This window comes from Dipteris shenzhenensis, chromosome 9 (assembly GCF_047967505.1).
Source record: "Dipteris shenzhenensis isolate YYH24624 ecotype China chromosome 9, Dip_SZ_1.0, whole genome shotgun sequence".
Taxonomy (NCBI): Eukaryota; Viridiplantae; Streptophyta; class Polypodiopsida; order Gleicheniales; family Dipteridaceae; genus Dipteris; species Dipteris shenzhenensis.
In genome coordinates, this window is record NC_141604.1 from 55,906,520 (window position 1) to 55,921,431 (window position 14,912).

Consider the following 14,912-nt stretch of genomic DNA (forward strand, 5'->3'; position numbering starts at 1 on the left):
AGCAGTAGTAAAAAAGGTGGGGTTGATCGGAAGGTTTTGTGTTCGTTATAACTAGTGGTTGATGCTATTGGGTAACACCGATGGGTTGCCATCTACGCTACTGGCTTGTTGGCAGTGTGTTTGTGCTGTAGGTTTGTTGGCAATTTGGGGGGTTAGGAATGATTTAGTGTATAGTAAGGGTGTGGGCATGGGTTTTAGGGAGGGTGCTGTGGTGGCTGGGCTAGCCAGTTCTATACTGGGTGATATGGGAACGTTGGTGAGTAGGAGAGACCCCTTAGTGGGTATGCATTTATCTAATTTGAATCTGGTTTTGTAAAGGGTTGGGTGGGGGTTAGCTTGTAGTCAGCCATAATTTTTTACATATATTTTTTAAAAGTAATAAAAAGCCGGCATCTTTTGTCTTTAAAAAAATAATCTTATGAAAGCAAAACATCCTATTATACAAACACCATTGTATATAGCAAATGCCATTTCTATAAATAATGACCATATACAAGTAACCATTAATGCCTCTTGGGTACCAAGGTTGTGTCATTCCAGGGCATGGTTGAATCTATCTCGCTGGATAACATTTGTTAACGGGGCAGCGCTATAGCATAGGGAAACATGCTATTTTGGGAGCCCTTTGAAACCGGGAAGAACAAATAGTTACACGCTCTCTTAGCATACAAAGTCTCACATTTTGGTAAGGGGCAGTGCTATCGGGCACGCCTTGTTTCTCATGTCTTCAAAAGATATGTCACAGTCAACACTCTGCAGCCTCATATCATTCTTAACACGATATATTTCCTATGGCCGGAGGGGGCCTGAGACTTGGATTATGGATGCGCTATTGGGCCGGCTTGCGTCTTGCTCCGTTTGTTCCTACCCCCTTGCATGTTGCTCGCAGTATGCTGGACCTGGCCCGTGTCCGGCCAATTGACTTTGTCGTGGATCTTGGCTGTGGTGATGGTCGTCTTCTCCTGGCTGGTTGGTGCTTTGGATCCTGTTCTCTGTACTGCATTTATATGCTTTACGTCGTTCTTGGTTTTTTCGCAGGATTTTTACATAGTTATTTTCTAGTAAGAGCAATGGAATCGTGGATACTATGCACTAGCCTCACATCCTTAGGAGTCTTGCCTTTTCTTGGGGAATCTACACTCAAAATGTAGGCGAGTAGAGGTGATAAACTTGAATTTGGTATCTGAAAACTGAAATACTCACTTGTATGATCATATGCTGGAAGAAATGGTACTCCTATCTTATAACAACACCACATGCCAAGTGACATCAACTTGGCTTTCGACTGAGAATAGGTGTAGATTACAAAATGCAGTATTTTGCCTCATGCCGAAGCTTTCTCCTGTCCTGTGCCTTGAGACTTAAAGTCAAGATCTTCTATAAGAAATATGGAAGGTGCCCTCCCAAACCTGGAGGAATCTTTTCTTGTTCATATAGTATGTGCTTTTGAGCTACTAGTGCATGTACAACCCAAGAGGTGGTGTTGTCAAGTCGGGTCAGATTGTGGGCCTCTCCTTGCTCCTCACAGCCCATCACCGTACCTCTCCCTCCCTCGGTGCCCCTCTTTCCATTCCGTCTCATTTTTCCTACCACCTAGGTGGTAGGACTACCAAGACAATGTCTTAGATGCAAACAATGGGTATGAAGGAGGCGGCCAAGGATCCCTTGGACATGGATTGGTCAACCCAGGCAAGAGGAACGAGCCTTGGAGCGCTTGGACCTCCCCTTAGCCTCAATTACGGAGGAGGGACAATCATATTTACCCCCCTTGGATGTGCCCGCTCTCTAGAGCAGGCTCCGACTTCGCTTGATTGTTAAAGGGGGAAAATTGCATAGAGAACACCTGATCTCCCCTTGGCAGAGGCAGGTTACCCATTCCTGGAGGGTTTTGTGAGCCTAGGCCTCTCCAGCGAGATGTCCCTCCTTCCCCTTGCTTGACGTTCTACACCACCTTCATTGATCTGGATCTCTTGCTTGCAATTGACCGATTCACTTTTAATTCTCAATTGGAGAGGGCACCCAATTGCAGCCATGGGGTTACCTGAACCACCGTGTGAGGAAGACACGGGGAGGTTGACTGCACGTGGGATGGAAGAGAGAGGGCAAAATCGATTTGCCATGTGGGCAGCAAACTGTCTGCCACATGGATGATGGGTAGTAGAGAGAAGTCCTTGTATCCATTTTATGGCTGCCACATTGGCCACCCTTGTTAGAGTGCTGACAGGCAGCTCACATTTAGGACATGTTGTGCGCCTGGAAACATGCCTTTGTACCATCTGTACGGGCGACCATAGATAGTTCGATTGTCCCAAGCGACCAGAGCAAAATTCCAATATGGAATCTAGCACTTCCCAAACAGAAGATGCTGCCCCCAGCACAAGACAAGAAAGGCAAAGCTGTTCGAATGGCAAATACCATCCACATGAGCCTTGCCAGCAACCCCGAACCTTCCCTGGCCACTCAAGTACTTTGTGTCCAAGGATCGATTCGGGGTACAGCGGTCACTATCCTCATCGACAATGGCTGCTTTCATAACTTCCTAGCTAGTTCTATGGTCGAAAAACTTCGGTTGACCACCAGTCCTAGTCCCATGGACTATCAGATTGAACTCGCAAATGGAACTACCTTCTTGTGCAATACCAGGATCAAAAACTTGTCTTTTTGCATCCAACATTATATGGACAAGTTGAACTTTGACATCATGCCTCTTTCTCGGTACGATGTCATACTCGGACAACAGTGGCTCTACGACTATGATCCATCAATCAGTTTTTACAGCCATACTATCCAGTTTGTCCACCAGGGAAAACTTATTGAGCTAATTGGTTGTAGGGACTCTCCTTCAACCCCAGTTGCCTCTGCCCTACAAGTAAAGAAGTGGGTTCGTAAACGTCAAGTAAAGACTTTACTTCTGTTGGTTACGGCAGTAGAGGAGACACCAACAAAGAATCCTCCGAAGTACCTCAACCGACCTTTTTTCCAGCCCTACCTAGATATTTTTCCATAGGAATTGCCAAAGCAGTTACCACCTCGACGACCAGTGGATCACCCAATCGAGCTTATTCCCGGTAGTAATCCACTGTTGAAACCTCCTTATCGGATTTCTTACACTCAAAATGAAGAAATCCAAAGACAGGTGACCGAACTACTCGACAAAGGTCACATTCGGCCGAGTCGCAGCCCTTTTGGATCTCCTGTACTACTTGTGGAAAAAAAGAATAAAGTCAATGCGCCTCTGCATCGACTACCGAGCCCTCAACAAGCTCACTATCAAAAACAAGTATCCATTGCCTTGCATCGATGACCTCTTCGATCAACTTCTACACGCAACACAATTCTCAAAGATTGATCTTCGTTCAGGTTATCATCAAATTCGCATACGAGAAGGCGATGAGTACAAGACAACTTTTCGAACAAAGTATGGATACTATGATGTTTGGTCATGCCTTTTGGGTTAAACAATGCCCCGGCCACATTCATGACACTAATGAACGACATTTTCAGGCCTTTCCTTGATAAGTTCGTCATCGTTTACCTCGATGACATCCTCGTTTTCAACAGATCCCTACATGAGCACATACAACATCTTCACCAAGTTTGTGAAGTTCTCCGCGCAAATTCTCTCTACATCAATGTTGAGAAGAGTGAGTGGGACATGTTATTTCAGCTCAAGGCATCTCTGTGGATCCCAAGAAGGTCGAGGTAATCCGAAACTGGCCTACTCCTAAGAATGTTCATGATGTCCGCTCTTTTCTCGGATTGGCAAACTTCTACCATACAAAGGTCTATCAATTTTTCGAGATCGTAGCTCCTATGTCCGAATTATTGAAAAGCACAGTAGTTTTTCAGTGGCTTCCCAAAACAGAGTATAGTTTCCAACAACTCAAGCAAGCACTCACTACCACACCAGTTATGGCTATTGCTGGCCCAAACCTTCCATTTGAGGTCATGACCAACGCTTCCGACATCGCTACAGGAGCAGTCTTGATGCAAGAAGGCAGAGTTATTGCTTTTGACAGCCATAAACATTCTGATATCCAAACCCGATACCTGGTTTATGATAAGGAGTTTCTTGCCATTGTACATGCTTATCGCTCTTGGAAACATTATCTCATGGGAGCCGACTCGGTGGTCAAGACAGACCATCACTCTCTAAAGTATATCTTTACTCAGCCAGTCATGAACGCTTGACAAGCATGCTGGGTTGAGTTTCTGGCCAACTTTCACATGACCATTGAGTACCATTCCAGGACTACGCAATGTAGTTGCAGATGCTCTCAGCAGGTTAACTCTAGCATCAACTATGGTAATCTCTACAGTATCTGTGGATGTTCCGAATTCATTCAAAGGGAAGTATCTCAATGATAAAGACTTCGGCACAAGAGTACAAGTTCTTTCGAAGGATCAACCTTCGACTTCCGAACAGAAGATTTTCTCATCCTATTCTTATACGGACGACCTTCTGTATTAGCAAGATTGCGTCTGTGTACCACATGACAAAGGATGTTCGACGTCTTTTGTTAAAAGAGCATCATGTAGTTCCTTATGCTGCCCATCCAGGCATCAACAGGACTTACAGATTACTCAGTGCAACATACTACTGGCCTCAGATGAAAAGCGATGTCATCAAAATGGTTACATCTTGCTTATCTTGTCAACAAATGAAAGCAAGCCGACGACATCCAGCAGGACTTCTTCAGCCTCTTCCAGTTCCAACTGAAAGGTGGGAAAGTATTTCCATGGATTTTATTACAACACTACCACGATCCTCCAGAGGTAACACTCAGATTATGGTAATTGTTGATCGATTGTCCAAAATGGCACACTTTGTTGCTTGCAAAAGAAGTGCACAGGCTTCGGACATCGCCAAACTTTTCATACAACACATCTTCCGACATCATGGATTGCCCAAGAATATCGTTTTCGACAGAGATCCTAAGTTCACCAGTCACTTTTGGATTTCACTGTTCGAATCTTTGGGTACAACTCTACTGTCCAGTTTAGCGTACCACCCAGAATCAGATGGACAGACTGAAAGAGTCAACCCAGTTCTGGAAGAAATGCTCCGACATTATATTCAGTCACGCTTAGCAGCTTGGGAAGAGTATCTACCACTCCTCGACTCCGACACTACTTGGCAATCTAATGAAGACTTACAGTAGTACCCTGACATTTTACAGCAGTATTTTTAGAATTTGCCGTGATATTTTCTACATTAGTTCATTATCTTCACCAGGGTCTTATTTTGAGTGTGAGGGGATGTCACGATCTGTGACGTATTCCTTTCTCTATACCTTAGACTTATGGGTGGTTTGATGAATGGACACTTGTGGACGGGTATGTCCTTTCGACGGGACATTTCCTATGATGCACAACCCTTCACAAGAGACATTCTATTGAAGAGGCACTACCATTCTAATGTACCCTCTCATCAAGGGTCACACCCTTTACAAGGGGTACACACCTCTTCATGCACATACACTTTGGAGTACACACCTTTTCATGTGTGACGCTTCACTCTCTATATAAGAGAGGCCCAACTGTATGGATGACACACTACAGACACTCAAGCAATACAAATATTCCTTGTTCTCTGCTATTTCAGTCTCCTTTTTGTTCCTTAGTACATTTCTAAATATAGTAAATCTAGGATTTCTTACATGAGTCCTAAGACTAGCCTACAAGGCCATACCAAGGCTAAGTGCTAGGTATGGCTGAAGTATCCTGGATACATTTCAGGTATACGTGGAAACTATGTCATGGTTGCACATATTCGTCCAAAATGCATATAGCAACCTATGAAAGTACAGGGAGATCAACATCACGTAATAAATGGTGCCAAGTGTAAGGCATACCCGAATAGCCTCAAACTTGGGCCGTGGTAGAGCCTTCGTGAAGAGATCTGCTAAGTTGTCCTCTATGGGAACATAGGACAACTATATGTCTCCAGTTGACAATCGCTCTCGAACATAATGATAATGAATGTGCTTTGTGTGCGCATGAAACACTGGGTTTCTCGCAATAGCCAAAGCACTCTGGATGTCAGTGATAGTAGTAGAAGTTGGCTAGCTGATGTCAAGATCTGTGAGTAGCTTACGGAGCTAGACACACTCTACTATAGTTGTGAAGGCTGCTTTGTATTTAGATTCACAATTGGAAGTAGCATGTGTAGGTTGCTTCTTGCTGAACCATGAAATGCATGAAGATCCAAGCATGAAACAATTGCCAGTGTGGGACACTCTTGTGTCATAACAACCTGCCCAGTCACTGTCCATGAAAGCATGCAAGGCCAGTGGAGACTCAGCACCATAGAATGGTCCCAATTTGTGTGTGGCCTTCAAGTAATGGAAGACCCACTTTACTGTTTGCCAATGTTGTGTACTAGGCATGTGAATGTACCTGCTCAACTGGGAGACGGCATATTGAAGATCAGGCCGGGTATGACATAAATAATTAAGGCAGCCCACAGCTTGCTGATAAGGGTAGCATCAAATGGTGCACTCCCATCCTCAGAGGAGAATCAAAAGCCATGCTCCAATGGTGTAGAAATTGGCTTGCAATCTTCAAACTGGAAGCGGTCTAAGGGCTGTTCAATGTACTTGGACTGGCTCATCACTATACCCCCTTCAACATATGCAATTGGATGCCCAAGTAATAGTGCAACTGGTCTATATCTGTCATGGCAAAAGATTTTTGCAAAGCTGCCTTGAAATCTGCAATTTTCTGCAAGTCTGTCCCAGTGATAAGCATGTCATCCTCATATAGAATCAAAATCAGAAATTCTGATTCTTTCGGACATAAGGAGTAGCCTCCGTAGGCGTCACCGGCCTTCGGAATCCCCAAAGGGTGGTAGATACAATTAATGAGCAATTAACAGAAATTACAGCCACTTAGAAAATTCAGATTTGCAAGAAAGAAACTTTGAACAACAATCCGAGAGCTAGATTGCCCGGGGTCACACCTGACACCGTATTGGCCCCAAAACGTGGCGCCCCTTGCGGTATTTCTTTAATATTATCAGAGAGATCAATTTTACAACAGAGCCATAGCTTGGTCAATATCTGCTAGATCAATCACTGAATACTGATAACAGAAACCTTGTGCAAAAACCTAGCAATCCAGGGTAGGACCTCAGGGCAAGCTCAAACAGATGAAGGGCATCAAGAACAACCACTGACAACTGTGTATTGAAGGACAGCAAACCATAACTGTCCTTGGGCATTTGGCAAGATCTCTGGACAAAGCAATAACTGAAAAACCTCAAGAACATCGCCTGGCTGAAAATTGCGATTGCAAAGGTTGGCTTTTCTGATCAAGGAGAACATTGTCTGCTACACCTGGCTGGTCCAGGCTAGTAATAGGATGCTGAAATCCTCAGCAAAACAGCCCCAAACTGATGCGAAATAGTGGCAAACTCTTCCTGAGAGGTGCGGCTGCGAACTGAAGCTCTTTGATGCAACGAACCGAAGACGGGCACCTCCAGATAGCTCCAAACAGCAATGATTCAGATATTGGCAGTTTGAAAACTCCACTATCCACTCCAGACAGTCTCCCAGGTCAAAATAGGAGCATGCGATTGGGGAAAGGATAGCAAAAAGGGAGCAGAAGCATGCGTATGGGAGAGAAGATGATGGAAGCTGGCAACAGAGATGAAGAGAGCTGTCCAAGATTGTGACTAGAGAGAATGGCTGCATGGAGGCCACTAGAAGGGCTGAGTGGAGATCAGGAAGTTGGAGCAGGGTGCCTGGAACTGGAGTGGGAGCTGTCCTGGAACAAATCACACTATGGGAAGGAGAGCCTTGCTTGTTCTTTTAAACATATTGGGAAAGCTTTGCTTTCACGGCTTTGTTGTTTTGCCAAAAATCACTTGCCCAATGGCCCTGAAAAACTCTTCTTTAATCCAAAGGAATTTTGCCCCTTCTAACCACTTGCCCCTTGGTCCTAGGAATTAATTTACAACCTTGGCCCTTGGCCCTAGGAATTAATTCACAAGGTTAGCGTTTTTACCACTCTAGGGCTTAGGCTGTCACATGTAAAACCCTAATAATTAAATTATCAGAATCTCACGCCCCCGTGACAGTAGGGCTGTTGTGAAACCCGAGGCATAGCAAAAACGAATGTATCTTGGCATACCATGCTTGTGGTGCTTGCTTCAAACCATAAAGAGCCTTTTTAAACCGGCATACCTTAGCCGTGGAAGTTCAAATCCTAGAGGCTGAGTGACATAGACCTCTTCCACTAAATCTTGGTGAAGGAAGGTGGTCTTGATGTCCAATAGATTGTGTATCATACCATACGCAAAGCGCCTCATGGCAAGGAATTTTACAGATTTCTTGTAAAATTCAAGAACTATTCGGCATTGAATGCCAAGTGGATTGATGAGGATATGCTATGAGATCATCCACAGCTCTCAGGTATTTACAAAGAGGCTTTTCAGTTGAGGTCAACTGAATAGAAGCCGAGGGGATGTCACCAAGATGTAAATACTCCAAAGAAAAAGATTTAAATGATCAATTATTTGATCATGATTAAATGTTCTCAATATATTTAATTGTGTTCAAAGAGAAATATTTATTGGTCAAAGAATTGACTTCGGTCAAAGAATCTAACTTCGGTTAGGAAGACTTTGTTTAATTAACCAAGATGTGCCAACTTCGGTTGGAGAGACTCGGCGTTAATTAAAGTGCTTTGATGAATAATGAAGCCTTTAATTATTTATCGAGAGGGGTTAATCTCGGTTAACCCAAGAATCTGTTTATATGTTTTTCGCACATGTGTTCAGTGGGGACGCCCACAGTGACTAGGATTAGTCCAGAGATTATTATTTCGCATGCGAAGCGCTAACAATTAATGGGTGCCATGGCTATGCGCTTTATTTAATTGTTGTGGGCATTGCGGAGCCTCGGGAGCGACTAGGAGCTATTTGCGTGACCAAGCGCAAAGAAGACCCAAGAAGACCTTACCCATGGACATGGGATTTGAACTAGGCTAGAAGTTAGACAAGTGGCAACTTGCCAAATGAATGAGCCTTGAGCTCTTTGTAAAACAATTTACGTTTTGAATTTTAAAACAACAGCTCTATGCTGAACTCTCTCTACTCAGAATTTTTGAAGTAATAAAGACCTTCGAGGGGGGTCCAGGCCAACTGTTGTCCTAGGCCCTAGTGTGCTGTGTGAGAGAGAGTAAAGGAAGAGAGAGATAGAGGGCTGTTTTAGCAGTAAATGAAGGTTGCAGTAATGAGAAAGGTTTCAATTGGTATCAATGCCTGTGAGATGCAAGAGCAATGACACAACGAATGGTCGTGATGCGTGAAGTGGGAGCAAATGTCTCTTCAAAGTCAATACCACACTGCTGGGCATAGCCTTTCGCAACAAGGCGAGCTTTGTAGCGATCAACACTGCAATCAGCTTTGCGCTTCAATTTGTAAAGCCGATGGCATGCTTGCCTGTAGGCAAATCACACAAGCCCCATGTGCCATTTGCTTGAAGGGAATCAAGTTCATCTCTCATGGCGTGCATCCATTCATGACTTTCAAATGCATCTTTGTGACATAGAGGCTCCTCATTACAGGCAGTGACAATCAAAGCTATAGCCAAAAAATTGCCATGCATCTGTTTGTGCGCACCTCTAGTGTGGGCAGGCAAAGGCTCAGTTTGCTTGCTGTCCCTGAGGGTATCCAAAAGCCAACGAGGGACAGATTTTTTCTGTCTCATGACAACCCTCTCCTCTTGAACTGTTTGCTCGATAGTACGGCCATCTGGCGGTGGAGAATCAGGTTGAGCAGGAGCAACGGGAGGAGGATTGGAGCTGCTAGAAGCATGTGGCATGGTGCTCTGCACTGTGTCATCTGTATCTGTGAAAGGGAATAGAATCAAACACATCAGAGGATTCCACTGAAGGCTGTGTTTTACAGTCCAGCCAAGGTAAAGGGGCATGCTCAGTGCTTTGCTCTGCGTCATCTGTATCTGTGAAAGGTGGAATAGAATCAAACACATCAGAGGCTTCCACTGAAGGCTGTGTTGTCCAGTCCAGCCAAGGTAAAGGGGCATGCTCAGCAGAAATCACATCCCTACTGACAATCACCTTGCCTGTGCTAGGCTGAAACAACTTGTAACCTTTACTTTGTGAGCTGTAGCCAATGAAGATGCATTTGACAGTCTTATCATCAAGCTTATGCCTCAATTGAGAGGGTACATGCACATACGCAAGAGACCCAAACACCCGCATGTGAAATGACAGGCTTACGACTTGTCCATGCTTCATAGGGAGTCATGGTCTTTAATACCCGAGTAGGTGCTCGGTTGAGCACATAGTTGGCACATAGAATCGCATCCAACCAGAATTTTCCTTAAGCATGCACGTGCCCATTTCTGTTTCTGTTCTTTTCTTGCGCTCAGCAAGTCCATTTTGTTGTGGAGTGTAGGCCTCTGTGCATTGATGAATGACTGTGCAGTGATAAATGATACCCCGGGCTGCTAAAAAATCAGAAAATTCTTGGGACAAGTACTCACCATTGTGCACTGATGAATGACTGTGCACTGATAAATGATACCTCGGGCTGCTTAAAAATCAGAAAATTCCCGGGACAAGTACTCACCCCTCCTGTCAGTGCGGAAGGTCAAGAGTTTCTCCCCACTCTCATTCTCTGCCAAGGCAATCCAATGCTTGAAGCAAGAGAAGACATCTGACTTCAGCTTCTTGGGATATATCCAAGTGAACCTGGTGAAGTCATCTATAAAAGTTACAAAGTAATAGTGTTAGAAATCAAGAGGGAATGAATCACTCAAACCTCCACCCAAGATCTCTCCAACTCTTACACTCAACTCAGATAGATGATCACAGATGCAACAAACCCTCACTCAGAAATAAATATGGACGGAGAGAGAAAGAGAGTATATTCATCCACCAGATGGTGGGCAGAAAAATAGCTCCAAGGGAGCAGTACAGAACACAGCAGACTGCTGGAGAAAACTGATGGACTCTCTCTCTCACAACCTGCTCCAGATCTGAGTGCTGAACACAGCCTTGGAGAGGGGCTTTCAGTCTTGCACTGGATGCTGGAATGAATGGAGGAGTGGGCCTTTTATAGGCACTGCCCAGGCCCCTTGAGTTGACCGACCAGCAGGGTCGGTACCCTGTCTGGTGGCCGACCACATGGCCCCTAGAAAACCGACCAGGGTTGGCCCTGGTTGGGCCGACTTGGCCTGCCACAGGCCCCTATATAAGGGTGCCCTGTGCAACCAGCCCGTATGCTGTTGCAGGCTGCAACCAGCCCGTATGCTGGTTGCCTATGATGCCGACCTGAGTCTCTCTCTCTCCAGCCCTCCTACCTCTCACTGCCCCTTGTCCCCTCAAATCGGGGGCTCACAGGTGGGCACAGTGAGTTTCTAACACCCCCCTTCAATGTCACAACTGTGGGCCAATCACCATTCGTTTGATGAGGTGCTCCATCTGTTCTCGAGGAAGTGCCTTCGTGAAGAGGTCAGACAAGTTGTTGGCGGTCGGGCAGTACATAAGCTCGATCACGTCGTCGATGATGAGCTCTCGAACAAAGTGGTAATGAACTTCGAAGTGCTTAGTCCGTGCATGGTACACTGGATTCTTGGCAATGGCTATGCAACTCTGATTGTCGCACATCAGCACTGTTGCGTCCTCCTGACATACGTCCATGTCCTCCAGAATCCACCTCAACCACAGTGTCTCACAAGGTGCTGTACACGCGGCTCTGTACTCTGCCTCTGTAGATGAAAGGGCCACTGTGCGTTGCTTCTTACTCAGCCAAGAGATGGCACCAGATGCAAGTAAAAAACAATACCCTGTTGTTGATCTCCTGGTGTCAGCATCACCCGCCCAATCACTGTCACAGAACCCGCCTAGTTCGATGCCTTTGGTATAGGTGATCCCGTAGGTGCAAGTACCCTTTAGATACCTCAGCACCCGTAAACCTGCATCCCAATGACTCTTACTGGGAGAAGCAGAGAACTGGCATAATAGCCCAACTTCATAACAAATATCAGGTCGAGTATTGGTAAGGTAAAGCAACCTTCCTACCAATTGTGGGTACAAGGGAGTATCGACCGGCTGAGATGTGTCGTGAACACTTAGCTTGAGCCCGACCTCCATGGGAGTTACTGCTGTCCTGCAATCCTCCATCTGAAATCTCTTTAGAAGTTCTCTGCAATATTTCTCCTGTGAAATGAAGATCTTGTCTTTGGCCTGCTTTACTTCTATCCCAAGGAAGTAGTGTAATAACCCAAGGTTAGTCATCTCAAACTCAGACATGAGTAGCTCCTTGACCTGAGAAATCTTCTTGACACGGTCACCTGTCAAGATAAGATCATCAACATAGAGGATGAGTACCAATCGCAACCCCTTCTCAATGAACAAGTAGAGGCTTGCCTCAGAAGGGCTTCGACTTAGTCCTATCTTCTAAAAGAATACACCAATCCTTTGGTACCAAGCTGTGGGGGCTTGTTTTAGTCCGTATAGCGCCTCCTTCAACCTACAGACCTTTAATGGGGACCCTGGATCTTGAAAGCCCGGTGGCTGCTCTACGTATACCTCCTCCTTCAGGGTTCCATTAAGGAATGCGGACTTCACGTCCATTTGAAAAATAGGCCACTGGAATTGGGCAGCAAGGGCAATCACTGTCCGGATAGTAACCATGCGAGCTGTGGGAGCAAAAGTTTTATCAAAATCCATGCCTTCAGTTTGAGCAAAACCTTTGACCACTAACCTTGCTTTATACTTATCCAAGCTGTCATCTGATTTGTATTTAAGTTTGTACATCCACTTAGTGCTGATGACTTTCCGTCGCGAGGGCCTGGCCACTAAGTCCCAGGTATTGTTCTTCAGGATAGCATCCATCTTCGCTTGCATGGCAGCCTGCCATTCTTGATGGTCCTTCGCCTCCTCGAAGGTCCTTGGCTCTTCAAGCTGAGCCACCAACGCAAAATTCACGGATGAGGTCTTCTGAAGACGTTGAGACCGTCGCAATCCGGAACTGCTACTCTCAGGTATTTCGGTGACTGGAGAGTCTTCCAATGTCCGTAGGTACCATTGGGGCAACCTCTTCTACTTCTCAGTGGGAGGAGGAACTGGAACCGCTTCTGGAACATCCTGCTCTTCCTCAGTACCTTGTGGAACATCAGCTTTCGATTTCGCCACCTCTTGGATGGTCAACCTGGGGTGGGGTGGGTTCGGGGTTGAACAATCTCCTCCTTCCCAATTTGAGGCTCCTCCTGGGATTCAGGTTCCTTTCCCTCGAAGACAACATCCCGACTGATAAGGATCTGCTTCTTTACTGGGTCGAAGAGTCGATAGGCCTTGGATTCCTTGCTATACCCAACCAAGATACATTTTCTGCTCCGGGAATCAAGCTTGGTCCTGTCTTCCTTGTGCACATGCACCCATGCATTAGAACCAAAAATGCGAAGATGAGTGATAGAGGGCTTCTTACCAAAAAATGCCTCATATGGAGTCTTGTCCTTGACGGCCTTCGTCTTGGTCCTGTTGAGAATGTGTACGGCTGTATTGATAGCTTCACTCCAATAGGCTTTAGAAAGGTTCCTACCTTGGAGCATAGCAATCCGTGTCTCCGTGGTGGTTCTATGCTTCCTCTCGGCTACCTTGTTTTGCTGAGAAGTATGTGCTGTGGTGAGTTGTCGCTTGATCCCTTGCTTGCGACAAAATGTGTTGAACTCATTTGTGTCTGTACGAAACGTCTTGACATCCTCCCCTGTCTCCTTTTCAACTCTGGCCTTCCAGTCCTTGAACTTCTCGAAAGCCTGTGACTTTTTGGCCAAACAATACACCCAGGTCATTCCACTGAAATCATCCACAAAGAGAAGTGAGTACCTGGATCTTGCCCACGATGCTGTAGACATTGGGCCACAAATGTCGGCATGAACCAACTCAAGAGGTTTGCTGGCCCGAAATGAGGCCTCTTGTGGGAACTTGTCCCTGTGCTGCTTGCCTTCTAGACAAGCCCTACAGACACCATCCTTGCCTGTAATTGGTGGAAGTCCATCCACCATCTTCGACTTTGACATTTCAGCCAAGGTTCCATAGCTGACGTGACCGAAGCGCTCATGCCAAAGTTTAGACTTTCCATTGTCTTCATGAACCAACATTGCACTGAGGCGGTACAGTCTGTTCTCTTCAACTCCTTGAGCCACCATCTGTCCATTTGCTTTGGATGTCACGGTGACCTTGCCATCTTGAAAGAGAACTGCCATGTTGTTTTTGTTCATTTGACTTACAGACAGTAAGTTCTTGCAAAGGTTGGGTACATAAAGTACTCTAGAGATATCCTTCTCCTCACCCGCGGTTGTAATGAAAGGAATACTACCGATGCCCTTCACATGACACATCCGGCTATCCCTGACATAAACTTTGGAATCCGGGTGTGTACTTTCCATGGTTTTGAACCAAGTCTTTCTGTTAGACATGTGCTTTGAAGCACCGCTGTCAACATACCAACTCTTTTCCTTCACTGACTGCATACGTTGAAGAATGTTCATTGATTAAAAACAACTGTCCAGCCGTCACATTGGCAGAATCATTCTTAGGCTCTTCTTTGTTCCTGGCTTCTCTCTTCCGCTTCTGATCTGCCTTCTTCTTTCGGCATTCTTTGGCGGAGTGGCCAAGATTTTCACAGTAATAGCACTTCATTTTCTTCTTTCGGTCAGCGTCCTCTGACTTCTTGAACTCCTTTGGCTTGCCTTTTCCAGGCTTGTCTTTGGCTACTAATGCCTTCTCGTTGGTTTGCGTAAAGAGTTTCTCTCGAGCCTCCTCCTGAAGCAGGAGTGGGCCAAGCTCCTCAAAGGTGATTGGCTTAGTCCGTTGACCCGCAGTGACGGTAGTCACAAAAATTTTGAAACTCCGTGGCAACTTGTGGAGTGTGAGCAACG

At 45.6% G+C, this 14,912-nt stretch overlaps 1 protein-coding gene across 1 annotated transcript in view; it reads left to right on the forward strand.

The window, feature by feature from the left end:
* Positions 1–527: 527 nt before the first annotated feature.
* LOC147898863 (uncharacterized) overlaps positions 528–14,912 on the forward strand; it is a 46,899-nt gene continuing 32,514 nt past the window's right edge. The window contains exon 1 of the mRNA XM_087379576.1: positions 528–969. Coding sequence (XP_087235702.1) covers positions 792–969 — 178 coding nt within the window. The 5' untranslated portion in view covers positions 528–791. The remainder of the gene's footprint in view (positions 970–14,912) is intronic.